Source organism: Nerophis ophidion, linkage group LG14 (assembly GCF_033978795.1).
Source record: "Nerophis ophidion isolate RoL-2023_Sa linkage group LG14, RoL_Noph_v1.0, whole genome shotgun sequence".
NCBI classification, from domain to species: Eukaryota; Metazoa; Chordata; class Actinopteri; order Syngnathiformes; family Syngnathidae; genus Nerophis; species Nerophis ophidion.
Window position 1 is genome coordinate 29,775,919 of NC_084624.1, and position 26,197 is coordinate 29,802,115.

The 26,197-nt window shown below is 39.7% G+C and overlaps 1 protein-coding gene across 5 annotated transcripts in view; it reads right to left on the reverse strand.

The window, feature by feature from the left end:
- Positions 1 to 26,197, reverse strand: part of arhgap21b (Rho GTPase activating protein 21b) — a 67,697-nt gene that overhangs the window by 23,150 nt on the left and 18,350 nt on the right. Inside the window, exons 3-12 of one of the 5 annotated variants that reach the window (XM_061920341.1) lie at positions 17,665 to 17,826; positions 17,561 to 17,582; positions 12,192 to 12,284; positions 10,981 to 11,059; positions 10,848 to 10,902; positions 5,768 to 7,322; positions 1,929 to 2,075; positions 1,400 to 1,502; positions 948 to 993; positions 750 to 875 (exon numbers count right to left, since the gene is read on the reverse strand). In XM_061920341.1, the coding sequence (XP_061776325.1) occupies positions 750 to 875; positions 948 to 993; positions 1,400 to 1,502; positions 1,929 to 2,075; positions 5,768 to 7,322; positions 10,848 to 10,902; positions 10,981 to 11,059; positions 12,192 to 12,284; positions 17,561 to 17,582; positions 17,665 to 17,826 (2,388 nt within the window). The other 4 variants (XM_061920345.1, XM_061920344.1, XM_061920342.1 and 1 more) reach the window with 4 other exon arrangements.

Sequence of the window (26,197 nt, forward strand, 5' to 3'; positions counted from 1 at the left end):
TATCGACTCGTTTTTGCCTCATTACTTGTATTTTCCCATTTTATGATGTTGGATCTGTGTTGTTGTTGTTGTTGGGGACAAGTGTTGTAAATTAGCTTTGGCTACAAACACTATGATGCATACATTGGATAACTGTTTCAGATGTCTATGTTTTTTGTATCTGTCCCTATTTCAAATAAACCTAATATTAATAATGATAATATAATACTTTGTATCGTTACTATAGACATTTGTATTGATCCGCCCACAGCTGTGAGCTCTATTTTAACTGTTAAGGACGGTTAGCAAGGCTTGTTGTATAGTGTAGCCTGCTTATCTGTTCTCATCCTTCAGTATCATTTGTAATAAACATTGCGTCTTTGCTGCCATGGAGGTAAGGATTGCTGACTTTACACAGTGGAGGGACGTGAACCGCAAGCTTGTGAGTACAGACGCATATTTGGATCGCACTGCTCTTAACGGAGCAGACACATCAATAATTTTGCGGACATTAAGGTCTCTCGCGTTGTTTTAAAGAAACTCTCAACCGATTGCTATTCTCACGCGAGACATGGCCCATGTTTCTACACCTGAATAACGCAAAAATACATAGCTTATTTTTATAAATTATATTGGCTGCTATCGACACTGCCAAATCGCTCACATTTCAACACTTTTGTGATAAAATGTAATTATGATTTTTTACAGAACCTTGCAGTTATAAAAACTACCCATTAAAAATAACAGTTTTACTACAATCACTAACATACCTTATTTTTATCCGTACAAAGTTGCCTCAAGCTAAGCAACCCTTCTTTGGAAGAATCAGCAAAGATATCAGAGGAGGAATCCCTTCGAGATCCAGAGTCACCCGAAGATTTATGTCCATCCAGCGCCTGTTACAAAGACATGTGAGCGCATAAAATCAGTGACTTTGTTGATTCTGATGATTATTACCCATAACTCACCTTCTTCAGGCCCCTGAGACTGGGCAAATGACTACTCGATGACCGTCTGAAATAGGACCACAGAAAGAGCATTTGAAGGATTAAAGAGGCGAAGAAGTGGATGGCCACAATGGTGCATAATAGGGATGTGAATCTTACAAAAACTAGCGATTCAATTTGACTCAGATTCCTGGTGTGATGATATGATTCAAAATCGATTATCGATTCAAACTGATTCTTAAAGTATGTTATTTGGTATATAGATTATAATAAAACATTTTCAAAACATGTTAGAGGATACACAAGCTCATTTTGGGTGCTGACATATTATGTATAAATAGCAAGTAGGCCTTGAGATGCCCTGAAAAAGTCTTTATAAAGCTTGCTTCAGAATTGTATTAAGAAGGGCTTTTTTGCAACACCGCTAGTGCATAACAACAAAATACAAAAGGGCGATAATGCTTTGAACTGACCCTCTTCCCTCTTCCTGGTAATTGTCCAGTCCTTCATCATAGGACTTAGACCGTTCGGTTTGGCTCGCTGTTTCAGACTCCAGCAAAGCACTTCTCAGGGACTCTAGAGAAGAGCATGTTAAGGTCAGTGAAAATGTGAGAAACAGGATGGCGCAGTGAAAGAGTGGCCGTGCGCAAGCCGAGGGTCCCTGGTTCAATCCCCACCTAGTACCAACCTCGTCACATCCGTTGTGTCCTGAGCAAGACACTACACCCTTGCTCCTGATGGGTGCCTTGCATGGCAGCTCCCTCCATCAGTGTGTGAATGTGTGTGTGAATGGGTAAATGTGGAAGTAGTGTCAAAGCGCTTTGAGTACCTTGAAGGTGGAAAAGCGCTACACAAGTACAACCCATTTATCATTTTATTTATCATTTATTTAATTGTCATAGTCGACAAGAAAAAACATGCTTCTGACTAAGGGCATTATGCCTTGTCAAGGATTTACTCCCATAACGATATCCCAACGGCTACCAAAGCATTTTTTTTTACCTTGGTCGTGCGACAGCTGTCGACGAATGGGAGGACAGGGTGAGCCAGGACTGGAAGGGCCTGTAGCTATGGATGGTGGAACAGATATCACGGCAGAGGGTGGAATCAGAACAGCATCCCGGTCAACACTGGGGCTGACTGGCTCATCTGTAATGACAAAAAGGACACTCAAATTAACACAGAAATGAAAATGTTGGTTTTTGATTAAAGGGGAACATTATCACCAAACCTATGCAAGCGTCAATATATACCTTGATGTTGCAGAAAAAAGACCATGTATTTTTTTAACCGATTTCCGAACTCTAAATGGGTGAATTTTGGCAAATTAAACGCCTTTCTGTTTATCGGTCTTCTAGCGATGACGTCAGAACGGGACGTCACCAAGGTAACACACCCGTCAAATTCATTTTCACATTACAAACACCGGGTCTCAGCTCTGTTATTTTCCGTTTTTTCGACAATTTTTTGGAACCTTGGAGACATCATGCCTCGTCGGTGTGTTGTCGGAGGGTGTAACAACACTAACAGGGAGGGATTCAAGTTGCACCACTGGCAAGAAATCTGCCGCCAGACCCCCATTGAATTTGCCAGAGTGTCTGCACATTTGACCGGCGATGCTAAGACAGACGTGGCACAGAGATGTATGGATAACCTGCAGATGCATTTGCAACGATTAAGTCAACGAAATCACAAAGGTGAGTTTTGTTGATGTTGTTGACTTATATGCTAATCAGACATATTTGGTCACGGCATGACTGCCAGCTAATCGATGCTAACATGCTACGCTAATCGATGCTAACATGCTATTTATGCTAGCTGTATGTACATTTGAAACTAGATACCCACATTTAATGCGAAAGAAACACTTACCAATCGACGGATTTAAGTTGCTCCAGTGTCACAAGATGCGAAAGTCCTGATCGTTTGGTCTGCACATTTTACTGGCGATGCTAATAAGGCAGCCATGCTATGGGTCATTTCATTAGGTACACCCACGCTATGGCCGAAAAGCGTCAATAGCTATTGGCTCAATAGCTTCAATTTCTTCTTCAATTTTGTTTTCACTATCTGCCTCCATACTCCGACCATCTGTTTCAATACATGCGTAATCTGTTGAATCGCTTAAGCCGCTGAAATCCGAGTCTGAATCCGAGCTAATGTCGCTATATCTTGCTGCGGTATCCGCCATGTTGTTTGTATTGGCAGCCCTGTATGACGTCACAGGGATATGGATAGTGGTTTCGAAGATAGCAAAAATAAGGCACTTTAAAGCTTTGTTTAGGGATATTCCGGGACCGATAAAATTTTGAAAAAAAATAAAAAAAATACAACAAGCCACTGGGAACTGATTTTTATTGTTTTTAACCCTTTTGAAATTGTGATAATGTTCCCCTTTAAAGAAACATATAGCAGCAAGGTCGCAAACTAGAAACAACTGACCGCATGTGATGTCTGCATTTAATCTTGTAGTATATTAAACAATGCTGTAAAAATAATTCGTTTTAATAATGACAGCATAAAAGCTTTACAAGATTTCAAGACATGAAAAGACAACACAAGTGGACAAATGACAATGACCTTTGTCTTCTTAAACATAAAATTAATCGAAAAATTTAACAAATGCATATTTTGACTCAATGGATTAGGGATAAATTAATTATCAGCAATTGCACGGATTTTACTGACTGTCTTGCTCAAGTCCCTCCCATTAAATATGTGTGGTGGTCAAGCTAGCTCTGTTCTCAATGGTTACTAGGCGCCATTTCGAAAAATGCCCTATGCTTGTGTTGTTTTCACCTGCGCGTTTCGTTCAAATCGCGAAAAGGACAAAAGTTTTTTCGAGTTCCTCGAGAGGTAATAATCAGTAAGGGTTTGTTTGATATACATTTAACGTTCCTTATTTCCAATTTAAATATTATGTTGATATTATTTATATTTCTTAAACATATGTTTGCTGCCAGTGTTTTGAAAAGCACCAACTCGGCAAGTCTACATAAAAGAAAGCAAATCTGACCAAAACTTATAAGAGTTCAGTTTTTTACCAAAGGCAACAATCATAAATAAACCTTTCAGCACATACACAATGTTGACATCTGTAGTTATATTTTGATTAAGACTGAGAAATGCACGCTAATCGTATGGCAGTAGATGCAAAGTTAAATCATAAAATGCAACATTACCCAAACAAAAACAATGCATATTTTTCTGGGAGAGTTGATAGCAATTTCCTTGACCCAGCCACACACAAACAAGTTGTAGACCGCAACACTTTTCCAAGTTTTCATCTGTTTTGTCATGTAGTATGGCGTCTGGACCACAATAGTTCGATATATCTGGGAACACGACCGACGTATAACCCTTGATATCACTCGACAAATCTTTTTTTGATAAAGTACAGGCATCTATTCCATTGCTTAGTTGAATTTTTTGCTCATATCTGCCTTTTGCAGAAAAATTTAAGCCTCTTTTGTACTCAAATAGTTTGCGTGCTGCTTGCTGTACAACAGCCATCTTGGCTTGGTTGACCATTACTGGTTTTTACTTCCAGGAATAAGTCGCATGACGGAATACAAGCAATAGACATGTAGAAAGATTAGGATTAAGGAAGATCTTCTGCCTTCTACCACTCATTTTTGGACATGTTTAATTGTGCATATGTAACCCTGTGGTTACTGAGTATGTAGTGTGTGTCAGTACAATGAATTAATGCCAATGCATGAAGACAAATTATTTACTCGCCAACGTCCACTTTCTTAAACAGCTCAGATTATCATAAAGCTTCTCTCTGTAGGGGCATTTGGAGCTAAATTTAAAGCCGCTGTCCCAGTTCTAGTCTGTACAAAACTTCAAAACAGGCCAAACAAAACATTTCAAATACATCAAACGAGAATTGATGGGAATAACATAAATACTGTGGAAAATATGTAATTCTCACCATTAAAAACATGTAGAATGTGTGTGTCTTAGCTACACAAAAGGATGTGGGTTGATCAACGTGACTGCTGGCCCTTCAAACAGGCCATTGATGGTAGCGCTGTGGTCGGCTCAATCAAGACACTGTTCTCCTGAGCTGTGGCACCAGTCCCAGAATGGTAGTCTTGGTGCATTATCACTGTCACAGCTTGTTTCGGTGCACCTGGCCTGTCATTCCAACACGACAAAGCAACAATACATGGACCATGGTCTCTCGAGTGTAGGCGAGTAAACACTTGTCAAAAGTGCGGCCCGGGAGCCATTTGTGGCTAACAGGTCATTTTTATTGGCTCACGGCACTTTCTTAAAACAGCATTTTTGAAAACCCAGCAAAAATTCATAATGCTTTAAAGTTGGCCAAACAGACATGCAGCTTTTTTAAACATATAACTTAGCATACTAGACTGTTTTTCCACATTTTTTACAGATGAAAAAGTTCCACCACTCAGTTAAAAAGACCTCTAGTGTATGGTATCACAAAAATACATCTAGATTGAGACAAACATGCAACTACAGCACACACACAATAAAACACAGCTAAAACTCGCAGTGAGTCATTCCAATGAATATTTAATTTTTCAGTCGCGCCTAACTACTAACACTCTCTAACTGCCACCAACCCTGATTTATGTCAACAATCTAGGATATTAACTTTATTTGCAAGCCTCTTGGCAGGATGCAATGTACACAAACCAGAACACACTGAAATAAGATAAGCATTATGCAACTATGTGGTTTGGTAGTCCCCAAGCTATGCCGGAAACATTCATCTTTAGGAGTCCTATTACAAAGATTGCTGCTTGTCCTCATACTACAGTTGTTGCTATGACAACTAAGAACTTGCAACTCATTTAATTTCCACTTACCAATGAACGGTATAGAGTCCAAAGACTCATCCAGGTTGCTGGAGCAGGAGGTGTGACGTTCCCCGAGGCGACGTATGTGCATCTCCCGACGTGCGTCGTTTGGAAGCCAGCATGCTACCACATCAGCAGTGGAATCATCTCCATCGTCGTCATTTACAGCTAAGATGTAGGAGGGGTGGCGCAGAGGGCTTGGGTTCTTTCCAGAGGGAGGTTTGGGTCTCATAACTACCCCAGACTCGGAGAGGCTCCGTCCATTTACCTGGCTTTGAGATTCTTGATGAGTTGCTTTGAGGATGCCAGACTTCTGAGGCATCGGTTTTGGGGTAGAGCATGAAGAGGACCTTTTTGTTACAAAGGCAACGTCCCTGTCAACTTCGACCGGTTGTACGCTTTCAGCTCGCACTCTGTTCTGGCCTTGGTGAGTGTGGCCAACATGGTTAGATTTTACTAGAGCTCTTTGGTCACCAAAACAATGTTCAGCATTTGCTCTCTTTACAAAATGTTTCTGTCTGTCAGAGAGTACGGGCGAGGAGTGCATCTGGATAGAATCTGGTCCTTTAGTGTGCATGGAAGGATTGTGTGGCCCCCTTGAGCCACTGTTGTATCCAATAGAAGGCCTGGATAGCATGGCATGTCTGGGCATAGACTGTCTACTGGGTCTCGTACCAGGGGCTGCCCTTCGATATTCTCTTCTACTCTCAGAGGGCTGAGCAAGCTCTGTTGGGTCAACATAGTCTATGGAGTGTGACCGAAGTTTGTGCGTAAAGCCATCTTGAGACACGCTCCTAGGCGTCCAGTTTCTGGCGTGGCTAATCCTTTCGGAACTGATCATGCGGTCTTGGGAGGCACTGCGTGGGGCAATTTGGAAATGGGGTGAAGGTCCGTGGTAAGAGCGTTCGTGGGAAGTACTCCTCCTGCGTATCCCCTCAGCTGCCCAGTCAGCCTGGGGAATGTGATGAGTTTCAAAACTATTTTGATTGGAAGATCGCAGGCTATCTAGCCTTTCCTGGATAGTGCGACTACCATGAGAATGGATACCTTTGTTGTCAATGTATTCCCTGTAAGTTTGATAAGTGCGCCAATCAATATTTTGATGGTTGCCAGGGTAGTGAGGTGTTGGTCCTCTATACGGAGCTAGTCCTGCACCACTGGGATAGACATCAGACTTTCGATGGTGAGGATACTGGGCTAATGATGCAGGCCTTCCTCTGACAAAGGCAGGGTCCATGTAATCTATTCTATGTGCCGGACCCATACGTCCCATATGGTCTGGTGGAACCACCACGGTTCTCATGCTGTCGTTGCGCATGCACACCGCCATCTGACTTTTTGGATATGACTGAGGAGGAAGAGAAGGGGGCACCGTGATCTCCTTGCGGTACCCATGATCAGAAGGTGCCGTTGACCGCCTGATGCCCACCGAGTCTGTCGCCCTGGCCATGTCCATAGGCTTACAGTCTACTCTGGGGTAGCATACAGGGGGAGGCTCAGGAATGTGAGAGGCATTTCCACTGTAGCTGCTGCGGCCACGGAGGTAGGCATCCTGGGAATACGCCTAGAGACAGAGCAATAAACCTGTGTTAAAATAGACAAGTGTTTAAAATGTCTATAACAAATCAACAGCGAACCAGTAAATGCTTACAGAAGTCGGGGGTAACATTCTAAGGGTTACTTCAAGTATGTGTATGTGTGTGGGTAGGACATGTTGCAGTGCGAGTTAGTTGAGGCGTTGGCAGTACAGGAGTGTCAGTAGTCTTCATCTGCTTCTTATTTTGAGTCTGTAATATTTTAGGACTTAATTCCAGTCGAGTTTTACAGCTCATAATTTTTACTGCATAACTCCTACATCTTTTTACAATGAGCAGTGTTTCTCACAGATTTGTAATCACTTTGTGATGGTGATGGCATGGCCAAGGGCTGTGTCAATATGACATTCAACAATTAGCATAATTGACTTTGATGCATTTTTTTAAAAAGGCTAAATAAATTGATATTCATATATCTAAAGACAAATCTGTGCTGTAAGTATCAAATATTTCCATTTGCTAAATTTTGTAATTGTTTGCTAATTTTATTACCGGGACTTAAAACTTAACACAGAATACCCTTGTACACCCCGTGTTTGATTACATAGATTATTCAGCCCTCCTTGAATTTAGAATGTATTTGGCAGATATGTAAACAGCCCCTAAATCAGAAATGAAAAACACTTATCTTGAGGTTGTGTATTTCTAGTTGAATAAAGTTACCGTACATGAAGTGCACATACATGTAGGAATCATGTCAAATTAACAATACAACTTAGCATTAACAGGTGAAAAACGCAATACAACTCTGAAATACTCCTTGCTTGTTGCTAACATACATTGGATGAGCTCACTGCGAAAACATGATTGCAAGGAGATGGCAGCAGATATATCACCTGTAGACAAACGCAATATATTAAAAGTATTATTTTCCCCGCCTCAATTTTTATATTTTGTATTTAATTTTTATATTTGTGGCGGCCTTAAGTATACTTGTGGCGAGCCTTCACAAGTAAATAAATGTATGGGAAACACTGATGAGCGAATATGTGGATATAAATAGACATAACCCGTGTGTCTATTTACCCATGCCAGACTGACAGATGCCTCAGTCAGACAGGAGGTGCCCTCCCTCATTGTGAGAGCTATATTTAGCCTGTCCGATTAAGCCCCAAGGCCTATAAAACTATGGAAAAAATCAATTGTTATCAGTCAGTTAATAACATATTTAATCATTAAACAACTACAGCTACAGATTATTCTTAACTTAAACCAAGAATAACCTCTTAATGGTATACTCTTAATATTATGTCAAAGAAACAAACAAACGGATGTGTATTAGTATGAGGACTTTGATCAAGCTGCCATCAAAAACTTACATAATACTGTGTGGGCCACAGCAGTGTTTGGGCTCTGTCCCTCCCCTTCACAAGTATGCATGAGAATGCAAGAGAGTTCAGGGGTCACTGGCCTTTATCACAATAATGATATCTGACAAGGAGAATAAAGACTGGGCGAGGTTCCACTAAGATGCCAGCTTGAGTTCTCACTCTAACAGGTAATGTAGGCACAATCAAGCGGCCATTTCTGTGGTAAATCTGAATCGCCAGCAAACAGCTGGCCGACAGCAATAACATACGGTTGAAGAGCGCTGCTTGTAACGCTGGCATGCATGCCATATGCAAAATGACACAGTATGCACATGTTTACGTCAAATAGCTAACTAGTCAGCAGTTTGCTTACCAGATTAGTTGTATCCAGAAAAAAAGGCTGGCGTTTGAGCGTGTGAAAATGAGAGCGTTAAGACATGAAGACAGAGGGGGTGGAAGAGAAAAGGAGACCAGCAGAGTGAAATAAACATGCTGTCAAGAAATGATCACATTAAAAGAGTACAGAACATCAAACAGCTTGGGCAACGCCTGAACTTGTCATGCTAAAATTATTCCCGAGTCGCAGCAATACAGCGGGAAGAAACAGCGTACATGAAGCGGAGTGTTGCCACGTTACGACCTGCCTGTGACAGACTGTCCTGGGCGAGGCGGCAGGAGCAGAAGCTTGCCTCTCATGTTGCCGCTAAGCCTCCATGGTTGTATCTATCCTCAGCCACAATATTACGCGAACTGAATGAGGTGCCTCCAGTCTCCCTCCTCCTCCCTCTTCTACTGCTCACATGACAGAAGCGGCAGCTGCTGATTATACATTCCACTCTGATGGTAGAGCCCCCCCTTCCAGTCTTTCCTCCTTTCTGCTTTTCCTCGAGCATCAACCTGTTCTAAACACAGGGCAGTCAGCTGATTTCATCCACTCATCTCCGCTTATCATCCATTGTGGCATTTTCTTTCCCCCTCTCTTGGCATTTCCTCTTCTTCCATGGGCTACAACTCCCTCTGTTTTCTGCACACATAATGTAGCCTCTCCCAGTCTCTTTGCTAAGCAACTGCTGCTTGTCTCCAAGCAGTTTGTGTGTGCTGCCTCCTACAGTGAAATGTCATCCTGCTAGCATCTGTGCAAATGTTCTTGTGTAATGACTATACCTTAGTCTTTCTACCTTCACTGATTCCCGCCACATATTTTTCACGTGGCTGCAGGCCACCTGATGTATAATGGTGAGGACAGTAGCATGAAAATAACAAAAACAGAAGAGAGTGTGGTAATATTTAAATGTTTCAAATAATGTCATATCTAAGAACAAGGCTAAGTGAGTATAATGAACATGATTTGACAATTAGTTAATGTAGCATATTCTGACATATTCTGGACACCATACATGATTGAATCACCAATAAAGATATGACACTGCAACCGAGGGTACACAGGGGAGATTTCAAGTTAAGAGCTATTGGGTTTCATTACATAAACAGGCTGTCAGATATGCTCAGGAAACGATTCTTTTACATCCACACATAGCACTTAGAGTTGAGTGCAGTTTCACTTTGCTTTTAATGTGCAGAGTGCACATTGTGGCACCCTGTCTGCACTATGCACAAAATGTTCACAGCAAACGTACTGGATTTTATCCTCATGCAATGTCAAGTCTGAATCTTAGAGGAAACTATTACAAAAAGGCAAAGGGAAATTGGGACGAATGGGACACACACACACACAGTTTCTCCCTCCTCGACCAGCCATGAGTCAACTGTGGAATGTCACCACAGAAATCGCAATTCAAAGCTTTGGTATTCTATGACCTACACAAAAAGTTACACAGTGGAGTTAGTGCTGATAACTGACAAGGAATGTAAGAGTCTATCGCACGTAAACATTTCCGATTTTAAATCAAGACCATGCATGTACTTCCTTAAATACATTTACACTGTATATTTGAGAAACTGCAGCATTTAGTGCAACTTCAAAAGCTATCTTGTCCTGATTAGAAGCCCTAGATATAGAGCTCTGATGGGATTGGGATGCCTGCATTTTAGGATTCCTGTCTCCTCGCTAAAACTAGAACATCTCTCTGGGACAAAATGTCATGGAGGGTCATTCATGGTTCGAAAATAGAACAAATGGCACTTGTTATGGTGACACAAAGCAATATAAAAAGAGACACTTACCAGCTGTAGTATATCTTCATCCTTTGGCATCACACAAAGTTCAAGAAAGTCACCACTGCAAAGAAACAGTAAGGAAGCAAATGACAAGACTATAGCAAACATCAGCCATAATGGTTGCTTTATTACAACCTACCTGTTTTGGATCACTGTTATAACATCACAGTAAGCTTTCCCAATGATGCTCTCGCCATTCACCTTTACGATGCGATCACCTAAAAGATATTAAAAGCAAATGTACTCCAGAAACCTTCCCTTACCAAAATTAATTTGTCGTTCACCACAAAATTATTTTTGGGTGATATATTTTGAATTTTTTTAAGATATATTTTACTACTGTAGTTTAATCCTCCTTCCGAGTTACAATGTATAAGTGACACTATGTGTATTTTTTTTCCAAAATTGTTTCTCATGTCTGTACAGCAGTTTAGTTAACTGGGGTTGTTTTTAAAGGCCTACTGAAACCCACTACTACCGACCACGCAGTCTGATAGTTTATACATCACTGATGAAATCTTAACATTGCAACACATGCCAATACGGCCGGATTAGTTTACTAAATTGCAATTTAAAATTTCGCGCCTAAGTATCCTGTTCAAAACGTCGCAGCATGATGACGCGTGCGCATGACGTCACGGATTGTAGAGGACATTTTGTTCTCAGCTATTAAGTCGTCTGTTTTCATCGCAAAATTTCACAGTATTCTGGACATCTGTATTGCTGAATCTTTTGAAATGTGTTCAATGAACAATGGAGACATCAAAGAAGAAAGCTGTAGGTGGGAAGCGGTGTATTGCGGCCGGCTTTAGCAACACACACACCGCCGGTGTTTCATTGTTTACATTCCTCAAAGATGACAGTCAAGCTTTACTATGGAACAGAGATGTCAAGCGAACACGGTTGGATTGGACCACACACACAAAGTACAGTGTATTATGCAGCGATCATTTCAGAAGATCGTGTTTCGAAGAGGGTCCCTTGCGAAGGGCAGAGATGGGCATTGCCACCATCCGTCGACTGGTGCTGAAGATACTGTAGGTGCGGGACCGACCATATAATCTCACTAAAACACTAGTAACACAATAATCAGTTGGAGCTCCACAACCCGCTCCACGCGCATATCGTCTGCTACGCAAGGCTTTTTTTATTAGCGACCAAAAGTTGAGAACTTTATTGTCGATGTTCTCTACTAAATCCTTTCAGCAAAAATATGGCAATATCGCGAAATGATCAAGTATGACACATAAAATGGACCTGCTATCCCCGTTTAAACAAGAATATCTCATTTCAGTAGGCCTTTAAAAGTGCTATATTAATGAATAAACTGAATAAAATTAAAAGACCAACCTGTACAGAGGCCAGCTCCGTGTGCAGGGCCACCTTCCTTGACTTGCTTCACAAAAATAGTGTCCATTGGCTCCAGCCTATTACGCCGCCTCCCTAACAAGAGTGAAAGTGAAGTTTTACTCTATACACTTATCAAGTGGTTTTTCCACAGCCACTAAGGCTGAACCTGAAACAGGAACTAGAACATTTGGCAGTGAGCAGCAAATATTTATGTGAGAAGACAGATGGCTGTGTGTGAGAATGAAAAGTGGGTTTAATCACAAGATTCTGAGGCATGTGAATCATTACTGGGACAGCAGAACAGGCAGTGCTCAGGCTAGTGCTTGGCTGCATTGCACTTCGGGCAGGTTTGAGTAGAAGTCATAGGTGGTGGAAAAAGGCATCTCAATGGAGGGATATTGTTTGTGTGTGTTTAGTAAGGTGCATGAAAAACTGCTAAAAGCAAAGAAAAACCAGTTTTCTCGCGCTGTCTCTGTTTCCTAGCAGCTGCACGAAGCAGGCAGGGGGAAGAAAAGAAAGAAGGATGTGAGTAAGAGAAAGAGAGTAGGAGAAGGTGGAGTGACAGTGGGCTCAGCTGCATTACTCCCACTCTTTCCTTTCACTCTCAGGGTCTCCGCAGTGAAAGAACTGTCCGTAGTTAAAATTCTGGTAGTTAGTCAGCACACCACGAAACACTAACTACACTTCAATGGGAGCCAGCACGAGAAAAGATTGCTCATTTGTAAAAGCGACAAGTGGCGTTTATAAAGAATTTACATATTCAAGTAGCTGTGTACATTTCCTGAAAAGTGGTGGACAAATGAGTGCCTACAGATGTCCTCTCTTTCATGTAAGCTTACTCATGCACAGGCTCATCTTGTGGAACCACATTATGTAATAGTGCAACCAGACATGCGCCCTCTAGCGGGTGAATATGGAACTACAATTTTACAAGGACAGTCCTGTCCATTAAATGCATTGTCCAATGAATTTGTAAATGAACATTCATTATATACTCAGTTAATTAGGTTTTCTGTACGCAGTGCACTATAATTACCTTCATCCTTCTAGATAACAGTGAAACAACCTGCATGTGCACAGACCCAATTTGCACATCGGGCAGCAAAAACACAAAGGTTGACAATAAACAACAAAAAGGGTTCAACTCGGGATACAAAAAGTGATGCTTTGATGTCAGTTAACGTTGCCTCGATCATAGCAAAAGTGGGACGAGTCAAGGGAACATTAGATGACAAGTGAACCCAAACTTGAACTCGGAGCTGTAACAGAGGAGCTTTGTATTGAGGAGCTGCAAACTAATACAATACAATAATTGATGGTGGCATTGAACTCTGCAGGGTGAAGAGCAGCACTGCCATTCACACTATTTTGCAATGTTTGTGTACATAACGTGGACAATTATACGACTGATATGTCATGTGGCTGTGAATCACCATATGTTATGATTGTTTTGATCGCAGTATAATTACCCTTAAATTGCCACGACTAACTATTTTTAAAGGTCATACTATTCAAATTTCCAAGTGTACTTCCAAAGACGGCATAATCTGCTGGTATGTCCACGTGTTACCGATACAAATATTTTATCCAAATGCTTCTGTTTTTCTGAGAACTCAAAATCTTAAGACCACAAAATGTCAAAACCAGTTAATGCTTCATATTAAACCCAAAACAAGTAGCAAGTTTTGAGGAATGTTGAGAGAGTAGTCAATACATGACTTGTGCAACAACAAAGATTACTTATATCAGATTTCACTTCCTCAACATGTGGAGGGTAGTACAACATACCCTTTGATTAAAATTTCCTTCTGAGGAACACTAAGATTTAACTGTATTACTCCTGGATTGAATTCCAGTGACAACAACCTTTATTGACATCTCAGAAAACAATATGACATTACAAACACATTCTGACACTGTTAAACACCATAATACTGAATGATGAAAGCTCATTAAAATTTCAAATCTAACGCAATATTGCGACTTTGATGTGCGGCTTTGTTGCTTTCAAACAGAGCAGTTTCTGTTCATCAGCAGCGAGGCTCAATCACAAACGGTCCGGCAAAAGTGAGGCCATCCCTTTCTGACAGGCTGTCCATTGGCGAGGGAGAAAAGCGACAAGAACAACAAAGTGAACAATATGCCGATGTTGGTTAGTACAGGACAGTAGCAGGTGGTGCTGACCAAACCGTTTGTGCTGGCTCAATGGTCAGTGACACTGGGAGCAACATTATTCTCAGGACACAAGGAAGCTCTAGCAGCCAGCGAAAGGATGGATTTAACGGTGTAAAGTCGGGACCCCCGCCTTGTCCAAATCTACCCAAACTTGTCTCAAATGTTTGTGCTACATTAGTGCTGCAAACATTTTTGTTTGTGCCATTATGTTTTTTTATTTATTCTAAAATACATTTTCCGATTAGTGATGTCTACCAGCCTCCCACCCTGTCAAAATCACCCCAAAATTGTCCCATTTGTTTGTGCTACATTTGTGCTGCAATCATTTTTGTTTCAACTATTATTGTTTTTCATTTATTAAGGTTTCTATATTCATAACCAGCTTTCCACCTTGTCAAAACCTCCTTAACCAGTACCAATTGTTTGTACTACGTTTGTGCTGCAAAATCTTTGATTCAACTATCAGTTTTTAAGTTAATAGCGTTTTATGTTAACGTGTAATTAACCACAACTACACTGCAACTATGTCAAAATCTCCCATAACCTGTCCCCCAAGTGATTGTTATTGTTAAGAGTGAAAACGAAGGAACTCTTTTTTTAGCATAGTAACACATTTCCTTGCGACGGCATGCTCCTATAATAGCTGTAAGCTAGTTATGGCAAAAGGAAAGTTAGCTATGACATGAGATAAACTCGCTTTTACCTCAGCAGCTGAATGACTCTTTAAGTTCTTAATGCAAAACATGCGATAGGACACGAATCTTTATTGACTGAAAAACATAACCAAATATATTACAGTATCTGTAAGGTATTACCCCCACATTTCATGTTTTGTTTGTACACAGCTATCTCGACATTCATGTTATTGCAACTACAGTACATTTAGTGTAGCTGCAATAACATGAATGACGTGCTGCGTGTATCATCATCATCATCATCAATATTATAGACAACTTTCTGGACCAGACAGTTGCCGGTTTTGTCCAGCTGCCCGGGGACGTTTCCAGTTGATTTGGGTAAGCACGCCATTTATGTTTGCATAGCTTTGCTCCAAGTTCCACATATATACCTGCATGTCACGCCAACCTCATACTACCTGCTCCCGTCTGCTCCAACGTTTCACTCTTTCTTCGTTCTCACTTAAGTAGCAGTTCATACTCCATATATATTTAGGTTAAAAAAAAAAATAAGGTTGTGAATCACAAAGGAATGGGATAAGTTTGGGAAAATGTTGACATAGTTGGGGTGTAGGTATGATTAATACCATGTTGATTACACGTTAATAATGTAAAACCATAAAACGTTGACTCAAAGACTATAATAGTTACACCAAAAAGTTTTGCACCACAAACGTAGAAAAAAACAATTCATACTGGTTTTAGGAGGTTTTGACAAGGTGGGAGGTGGGGGAAATTAAATTTTAAAAAGCACAAAACTGTACCAATACATTTGAATTTACATATTGCCAAGCAGAAGAAAGATGCATCAGTTATTATTTCAACATTGGTGGGCCAACTATAGCAGGGATGTTAAACATGCGGCCCGCGAGACAATTTTGCTAAGTGTAAAATTGAGCTGCATTTTTTAAATTAAAAAAACTGCTGTTCTAAAATTTTCACTGGATGTTGCAATAGTAATTCTGTTAGGCAAGCAAATAGTTTATACCAGGACGAGCAAGTATACCAAACAAGAGGTACACGGTAAAACAGGACTGCGACTCCTCGCCCTTGACCAAATGTAAAATAAACTTTAAAAAACAGTAACCCCACCTAAAATACTGCACGAGACACTGCACATTGATATAGTTCTGTGAAAATTATTGTATTCTGTTCAAATTTAAAGGTGAACAGTGTGTGATTTACTACAATACTGTTAGTTTCTTAAGTTGTATTTTTTGTTTGTTGAAATTGTTCACACATTGCAGAGCTTGTATTTTTCTATCAATACACAGTGATACCTACAAGACAGGGAGTAACTCCACCCTCTTGAAAAGTTTCTACCTCAGTTGTATGGTGTGTTGCGTTAGCACAGCATTAATGTGTAGAAATGACAAATGAGGTAGTTGATACATATGAATTTTTATTTTTGCTTTATTTAGTTTTTTATTCAATCCCAGATGGGCTGTGACTTAAAGTTGAATTGTTTTGTAGATACACAGATATTAATCTTAAATTCATTGTGTTCTTCATGGTGTTTTTGAAAAAGCACAGATTTATTTCACTGCATTTTCAACTAACTTGAAGTGTTTTGTCAAGAAGATTATTTGTGATATGTACACTTTCAGAATATGCTTGTTCTATTTTGGGCTGAAGTAAAACAAAGAAAAACAATCTGAAGTTGTAATTTTAAGTTGTTATGCCATGATTTTACCCGCCCGACCCACGTGGTAATATATTTTTTCCTCAATGCAGGTCCTAAACTAAAATGACTTTGACATCCCTGAACTATAGTATTAGAAGCTGTCAAGTTATCATGAACCAATGAAGTAGTTAAATTGATGGTCGCGTTCACGATTGCCTGCAGTAGTAGGATTGTTTTCTTCACACAGCTTTATGGCGACAAGTAGTCATTCTATTTGCAAAATAAACATATCACATGAAACACAGTAATTTCTGAAATGTTCGACTCTGTATTTTTGGAGTTAGTTTGGTAGTTTTAGGTGGCTGTGTGTCCAAGAGACAAGCACAGAAATGGCCCCACAACGATGCACCATGCAGGGCTGTGTATAGCAACTGTCCCCTGGCTGGCGTGACTCCATGGAGGTGAGTGTTTGTCAAGTTGTATGTTTCCTCTTTCCCTCTAAAAGACAGCATCTCAGTCACATTACAACAATTTCCCCAACTTTCCGCATTTAAATTCTGTTCATAGCGAACATTGATTCTGTTTTCTATTCCGATGACACGTAAATCTACAATTATGTTTACTTTCGGAAACACGGAAATGGGGCGGTAAAAGGTTTACTTCAATTGGCTGTTTCGCTGTGTCTTTTTTAATGCTTTGGCGCGGCACCTGATAGATATGACAGCGCATGTGTCATAATTGTGACTGTAAGATGGATGAAAATGTTGCGATAGCTGTATTATCAGTCCAGAATTTTCAGAGTCCGCTTGGACTGACCCAATTAGGAACCACTACCTAAAAATAGCCGTACTCGGTATACATCCATACACATGGCTATATATGTTTTTGCTTACCTCTGCGGCAGACATCTTCTTCCTGTGAAAACAAAAAAATACATTAATGACTGTTAATATTAAAATGTAAAACAATTTTGCCATCTTGACAGTGAGATATTTACCAAGAAGTAATGCATAGAAGACTCCGGCGGGTACACAATAAAGTGCCGAAGGGTGAAGCCGAACCCATGAGAAGTGCGACGCAAAAGCACACTTTTAGGTCTTGGCCATGAGAATGACTCCTCTTCTCTCGGTTCCAAGCCTCTCCACTCAGTAGAGTCATTCTATAAAAACAATAAGTAATTTAATGAATCAGGTGGCACCTCTTAATCTATTATACCAAAAATTGTAACGTTAGAAAATGTTAAACACAGTATGAACAGACTATCAGTAATAGCTGTGGCATTGAGAAGGAGCAGGATTATATGAACTCGACTTCTTCCTACTTCTTTTTGGACATCCTGGGCTGCATAAGTGTAAACATATGATGTTTCTCAATAGATCTTTATTATTACAAATGGCGACTGCAATGAAAACATTAAAAAGAACATTTTAGAACATGTTTGTGCAGAAAATATGTCGTGCATAGTGTTCAAACAGCTTCCTTATTGGGTAAAAATGTCTATATTTCTATTGTATGGACGAGCTAACATTTCTTACATGTGGCTTAAATCAGGCCAGTTAAAACAAATTAAGGGGAACTATTATCACATAGGCCTTGGATTAAATTTGCATCAAATGGAAATAGAAGCATTAAAGGTGACTATAACAACAAGGTATCTTAAGAAAAGTTAGTCTATATAAACAAGTGTCACTTCTGTCTTCTTTAGTGTTTATAGTCAAAGCCCATCAATGTCCCACTTTTACAGCTGTAGAGTGGAGCATGTCAGTTTTCAGTGTGTTGGACACCCGTTTCTGTGTTTACTGACTATTTATAATCTCACACCTTGGTGGTATCATGTGTGCAGTAACACTACCTTTTTGCGCACTTTCACCCCTATATCATAGTCCATTGTACAATAAGAGCTTCCTCCGAACAAGACTTCCTTCAGGGAACACCTCTGTTCCTGTATTGTCAAACTAAAAAGCTTGTACATCGAAGCCGCTCTCTACCCTCCCCCTTCAAACATAGACTTTCACCGTTGTGTGAAGAATTTGATGAGCTTGCTTTTATGGCCTCTCTCCCTGAGCAGATATGTAGTGTTGAAAAGTAAACCTTATCACCTCAAAAGGTTAACAAAGTCTGATGATGAACAAAGAATTGGTGTAAAGCTTGAGTGTTATTATTGATTGATGTCACACAAACACACACTTCAAGTCTGCAAACGGACCTGACTGTTTGGAGCCGCCCCCTCTGACTTGACACAGCTGTTGCAGAAAAGACGTGAACGAGTGGAGCCAAGTTTCAAAAAACAAACAACAAACTGTTTGTTCACAGCACCTTGAATAGAGCCGATGAATTGTTGCGAGTGTCAGTGGACGACAACTGTGCCTTACACTCAATAGCTTGTGAAAAATGCACACTTATGTCGTCAAGGCATCTAAATCAAACAAACTCACCAAGTCCTTTTCTCTACATTATTTTAGACCCAAAGTGGACATTTATATGAAAAATGTTCTGTATACCGTATTTTTCGGACTATAAGTCGCAGTTTTTTACATAGTTTGGCCGAGGGTGCGACATATACTCCGGAGCGACTTTAGTGTGAAATTATTAACACATTATCATAAAATATCAAATAATATTATGTATCTCGTTCGTGGAAGAGACGAAGAAAATGTCAGCAATGGTCACACACACGTCAGCAATGGTCACACACACGTCAACCAATAAGAATTTGGCGGGGAGAGGGTCATGGCAGAAGTGCATTGTGGGTCATGGAATTCTAACTGCTATATGCTATATGCTACTGCCGTAGCTATTATAACGGATCATTTCATCGTGGGCGGTAACTTCTAAAAACTGAGAAGGGCTGAACAAAAATGGCACTGAAAAGGAAATCATGTACTGCAGATTACACAATATCAAATAATATTTGGAGGGGGGGCAGGGGCAGCGACGGCAGCGGCGGCAGTGGCGGCAGCGGCAGCAGCGGCAGAAGCGGTGGCGGCGGAGGCAGTGGCGATGACCAAGAAGAACGCGGCGTTGGAATATAAAATGTAATTGCAACACTTTATGTACATATTTATATAATATTTACATATTTATAGCTCCATTCACAGACAGAGTCCCATTGCTTTTATGAGCGGTCGAGCGAGTCAAAAGCCAAAAATTAAAAAAATATATAAAAAATGTTGTATTTTTTAAAATTAAAAAAAAAAAATTTTTTTATTTGTGGCGGCCGTATTTCTTTCATGGCGGGCCGCCACAAATAAATGAATGTGTGGGAAACCCTGATTTTTTTTTCCTTCTTTATTATGCATTTTCGGCCGGCGCGACGTATATTCCGGAGCAACTTATAATTAAAAAAATACGGTATATTGATTTGTGCTGCAGTATTTCTAACTTCCTTAATATTGCTAAACACCATGCACACTACAGCCGTCCATCTGTCGCCGATGATTGGTCCAGAGTCTGACTGTTAAATTTATGCAAAGTAGGAATTAGAAGCTATCGTTTAAGGGGATCCATGATGATGTTCCACTTTTCATGACTTCTAAATGTTTTTACAATGTTGGAATAATCTTGTTACAAAATGCCAAAACATTAGATCACAAGGTTCATGCATTTAGGCTTGAGCTTCCACGCAGTTTTAAATGTTTCTTACCGCAAAATTTTTTTTCAAACAGTGGATACATTGTGACATAACATTGTGGTAGATGTACTTGTTTGGGCATTTCTAATATCTGCTGTTACACAGCCTCCTCCCATTCTTCTGCATGCTATGAGGCTGTTATGGCTGCTGCTTGCAGCTTACGGTGTTGTTTCCTGTCTCATGCCCTCACGCATTTGTGTTCAAGGTAGCCGTTTGAGGTAACCAGTGTTGAGGGTACTCAGATTATTTTGTTGGAAGTAGTAACGTTACGTGTGGTTTATTCTTATAAAGTAATTAGTTAGCTAGCTATCCAAAGTGTTATTATGTGCGTGTATGTGTTACATACGTACATACATAATTACGTATTTTCGTACGAGGAGCCGTAATAGGGCGGGATATCCTATGTAAAATACATTGGAAAGTTGGCATTTGTGTAAATTTTTCAAACAGCCCCTTGACAAAAAATGTTTTTTGATAAAAAGTAGGTTAATTTTTAGAATCGATATAAATTGAACTTTATAGGAAAATAATTTGCAAAAAACTAAACAGATTAAACCGATTGATTTAAGATGTAGCAGCTAATTCTGGATTATTTACTGTGTTGCTTTTGCTCATATGTTGATCAATATGCACTATCCTAATTGATAAAATGTTTGGATATTGAGCTTCCAATGGAAGGCAAAACTTCTGTCTTAATACTTCTGTAAACAAAAATGTTGCATATCATTGCATGCAAATAAATAAACTTCAACTTTGAGACTGATAAAGAACAAACCTAAATATTTTGTCTTGACTAAAATACTGGTGTAAATAAAAATGTGGCATTGAGATGACTCCATAGTTTCAATAGGTGGATTAAAAACAGGCTTTTCCATTGTATAATGGGCATTATATCTTTAACTAGGATTGTTTTTCACTGTGCTTTTTTCTTATCATACATGGTACCTTGTGTAATTTCTCCACAGCAATCTGATTTTTAGTGACAGTTTGTTTAGCCTTGTAAAAAGTTTAATTAACCGCACTCAGTTTACAGTTTCAACATCAGATGCTGGAATAAATATGTTGTGTTGCTGTCTTATATAAACAAAATTTGCAGCTTGTGGTCACTTCTGTTGCTGAAAATCCAAACCTCTGAATACATGCTCATGACAGCAGCGTGGCGAATTGCAATTTGTGTGATTCTGTCAAATCGACAAAGTGAGAAACATGGATGCACTTGAAAACCTGAAGACATTTCTGCCAAAATACAAACTCTGTGTAAATAGATTTGTTCCCTGTTGCAACGATATGAAAAAAAAAAAAGCTGCCAGAAATAATTAACAAATTACTTTGCTACAAGGGTATTTATTTATTAAATGAGGATTTGAGCATACTAAAAGGTTTGTTTTAAAGAAGATTGAATATATTTATTACTACTCATACTATTTTCTAGGCTTTTTAACAATTTTATGTGCATATATCTATGCAAAAAATTTTAAATGTTCTAAAAATTACTCATGTTAAGCATTTGTTTCAACAAAACAACTTGACACACATATTTGGGTTTGACTTTGTCTAAAGTCACTTTCCGGGAAAAATATTGAGATATATATCATACAGAATATTCATATTTTGCCACGACATATCTATATACGAGTTTCGGTCCATATCACCAAGACCTAAATAGGCAAACTAGCACTGTGTTAGATCAAAAATAGCATCCATATTGAGTTCCCAAACTTCTAGCAAACGTGGTCTTGTTTCCACTCAAACGCTCACTCATCCATTTCACCTTTCAAGCTGAGGAATTTGCATGCACTTTGCATTAATATTTTTTTCCCTCGATTATAATATTTGTATGATTGTGAGAACCCAAAATCTAAATTTGATTAATTGTCTAGCTCTACTCTAAGATAAAGAAGTTTTGTAGCAGTTTGAGAATTTTCTGAAACTAAAAGCAATTAAGACAAAGCAATTGTAAACTAATAGCATTGAGCCCAACAGCCTAATACTAATAGCATTATCTTAGCCATATAGCTTTGAGCATCTGTAATATATGCACACTCACACTACTGAAAACAGCAAATATGCAACAGCTAAAGTCATATTCTTATTACACTTAGAGGCATTACTTGATCAAGAGATGAATAGAGAAAACCATGCAGGATAAAAAGCTGCGAACGCCAACTAGCTTTAGTTATACTTCCAGTTCAAAGACCACAAAATGGAGGTGTTGCTAAGAACAATAACTCAATATATACACTACATAACACTGGGGGCATAGCAAAGCGCTTATAGCATTGGATATTTGCATGCCGATATAATTCATATATATCGGTCTGATATCTCATCTAATTGGGACAGCCCGACCCTGATTAACCGTTGAGTGCATAATGGGTTCAAACAGTGCTAGGGCCTTACTTCACCAGTGGCCGGGAAACATTTATACAGGTGCAGCTGACACTTGAGTGTTTTTGATGAAACTAGCACAACCGGTTTTGCTGTTTAGTAGGCACTTTACGCAGCTTGTTTTATGATTACAGTACATCCAAGTTAAAGTCTGCACCGTTTGAGGACTGGAATGTTTTGTGCCACAGAAACATATTGTAATTCATAGCCAGAGATCCACTTCTGGTAGAATGCAATGGATCAATTGGATGGTTGAGATGATGGCAAACAGGATCTGATTTTTCAGGAAGCATATGTGCCTTTCCTAACCCTTCTGGTCTTCAGATGTGGACGGCAGAAGCGAGTGTGGGGGTCGCCATGCCAAGCGCGTTATCATTGCCACATGTACAGTTAATACTGTTGTGACATTCCAACTCAATGAATACCAGAAGTGCATTTCTCTAGTTCTCTGGGAGCCCATCTACCCTACCCTTAACAGCTCAATTTAATCAAATGGGAGCAGGGCCACATATAGCGCCACATTTAGGGATACCGAATCCGGTACCTTTTTTGGCACGGACAGAATTCCGCTGGTCGTACCAGGCACTGATTCACGTAAAATCTGACTGTGCCACGTTACAATACATGTGTTGCACCTGACGATCCACCCGGTTGCTGACTCATCAAGTTTTCCGCAATTCGGCACTTGTCGATCACTCCAGCAGCACTAAAACTACCTCTATGTAATGTTGCAATTTCCACTGCCAACAAAAGCTATTGACTCAGTAAACACTCTGATGCAAGTTAAGTAAGGCTCCACTTTCCAAAAATGTGCTAGCTTGATGCTAATATACATTGGCTTTAGTATTCTCCATTTTACATGGCAATTTTAACGATTCCAAATTTGTCAATTAAAACTACAAAAAGATACATGTTACAACCACACAGCTGGTCCGTAATAAGTACAATACTTACATACTACTGAATAGTATTCTCCACTTTACATGGCAATTTTAACGATTCCAAATTTGTCAATTAAAACTACAAAAAGATGCATGTTACAACCAACAGCTGGTGCGCAATAAGTAATATACTTACATTACTAACACTTCTTAGGGCACAACTGAAGACTAGACTCAGCAAAAACTGAACTGACGAGCCAACACACAATAAACTATACACTACTGCCATCTAATGTTTTGGACTATAACTAGATATTTGTTAAGTCAATTAACATGACGATAAATTAAAACTAAGTTGGTAACTCTTCCAGCGTCGATAATTACTATATACATGCATGTTTACAGGCATCAAGAGCATTCACTCTTTTTATCGGTTTCAGCAGATGCACATGTGTGCCATTGGGGAATGAAAAGAAGGGCGTGAATCATCTTGTCATTCATTTAGGCCATGGGTGTTAAACTCTGGCTCGTAGTTTCTTTTGGCCCTTGAGGCAATATCAAATTAACATTAGAACTGACCCGCCGGTATTAAACAGCGGTGGTGCCGCTGCAACACCGCATTCACCGTTAATACTCATACTTGCCAACCCTCCCGATTTTCCCAGGAGACTCCCACATTTCAACGCCCCTCCCGAAAATCTCCAGGGGGAAACAGTTCTCCCGAATTTCTCCTGATTTCCATCCGGACGACATTATTAGGGACATGCCTTAAAGGCACTGTCTTTGGCGTCCTCTACAACCTTTTGTCACGTCCACTTTTTCCACATAGAAACAGCGTGCCGACCAAATACCATAACATTTGTGGCTTTTACTCACACACACAAGTGAATGCAACGCATACTTGATGTCATACAGGTCACACTAAGGGTGGCCGTATAAGCAACTTTAACACGGTTACTAAAATGCGCCACACTGTGAACCCACACCAAACAGGAATGACAAACACATTTCGGGAGAACATCCCAAACCGTAACACAACATAAACACAACAGAACAAATACCCAGAACCCCTGACAGCACTAACGCTTTCGGGATGCTACAATATACACCCCCCGCTACCACCAAACCCCGCCCACCTCAGGTTGCCTCAGCTCAAAGACTGAGCGCCGACATAAATTAACTAGATTCCAAGAAAGGACGCCAGGTATCTGGCTTGGGCACATCAGATTAAATCAGTGTGTCGCAAACTGAGCAGTAATAAAAAAGCCTTAATGGTTGATTTATTATTTTTTTTATTTTCAAATGTATTAGCCTATGGAAAAAGTTAATGTTGATATTTACCTCAGAAGGTGGCGAATAAAAAAGAGGCATTACATTTTTATTATAATTTTATTTGATATGCCATTGATATTTTTTAATTATTATTTAAAACTCGATTTTGCATGTCACTATAAAGTTATATAAGCCTTGCTTGTTCAATATTCAATGCAAACCTTGTTTGGGTCCCTATTAAAAGGTTAATTAGTTCAACCTTGGCCCACAGCTTTGTTCAGTTTTAAATTTTGGCCCACTCTGTATTTGAGTTTGACACCCCTGATTTCGGGCCAGTCCCAATACACCCCCTTGCCCTACTTTTAGCCCTAATCCCTACATTTTGTGCGTTCCCGTGAGGGTAGTGGTGTGCCAATTACTCTTTGCACATAAGGGTAGTGGGCATAACGAGGTGTAGGGGATATGAATAAAGCCCTTCAAAGCGAGGGAATTCAGATGCTGACGTGCCCAGAGAAAAGTCCTCAATATCTCCATACGTTATACAATATATTGGTTTGTAACAAAAGCCAGCTAGCCACGCTAGCTAACGTTAGGCTAAAATACTGACGAAAAGCTTGCAAATGTGAAAACTTTAACATTACATTCCTTTAAAAAATTCACAAGAGACAACAGTCGTTGATGGCGGCTTCTTCTCTTCTATTCATCAACCAATCATGATGAATGCAAATAAACAATCTCGTCTGTTAACTCTATTGCTGTATTGTGCAATCGTGGAATTAAGGTTGTACGGTACACCGCTACTAATAAAGTACCGCAGTAATAATGATTTTTAAAAAAAGGTACTACTGCTTTTGACAAATATTGGAACTGTTTTGTCCAATCCACATATGCTGCTGTGCAGCAGTGACATTGTTGAGCTGGAGCATTAGTGTGTCAACGCCCACACAGCACATACAAGCAGAAACAGTGTGGCGAAGAAGAAAGGGCAAAAAATTGCAATTCCAATGGTTAACAAACAGTATGCGTGTAGTGCAATATGGAGGTATTTAGGCTTCAAAACTACCAATAAAGGTGACGCTTTAAACAGAGAAGGGGATGCTTTAAAACATGCCTCAGTATTACCATATATGCCTCAGTATTACCATATATGCCTCAGTATTACCATATATGCTATATATAGCTAACCTACAGTCTTTCTGAATGAAATAGTCTGACATTTTCCATCAATTTTAATTTTTAATTCTATTAACTTTTATGAACTTTACTATAAATTCCTCACAGGGCTGTTTTCAACTAGAATATAAATATCAAATCTATGAACTTGAATACAAAAATTATAAATTATGAATACATTTTCA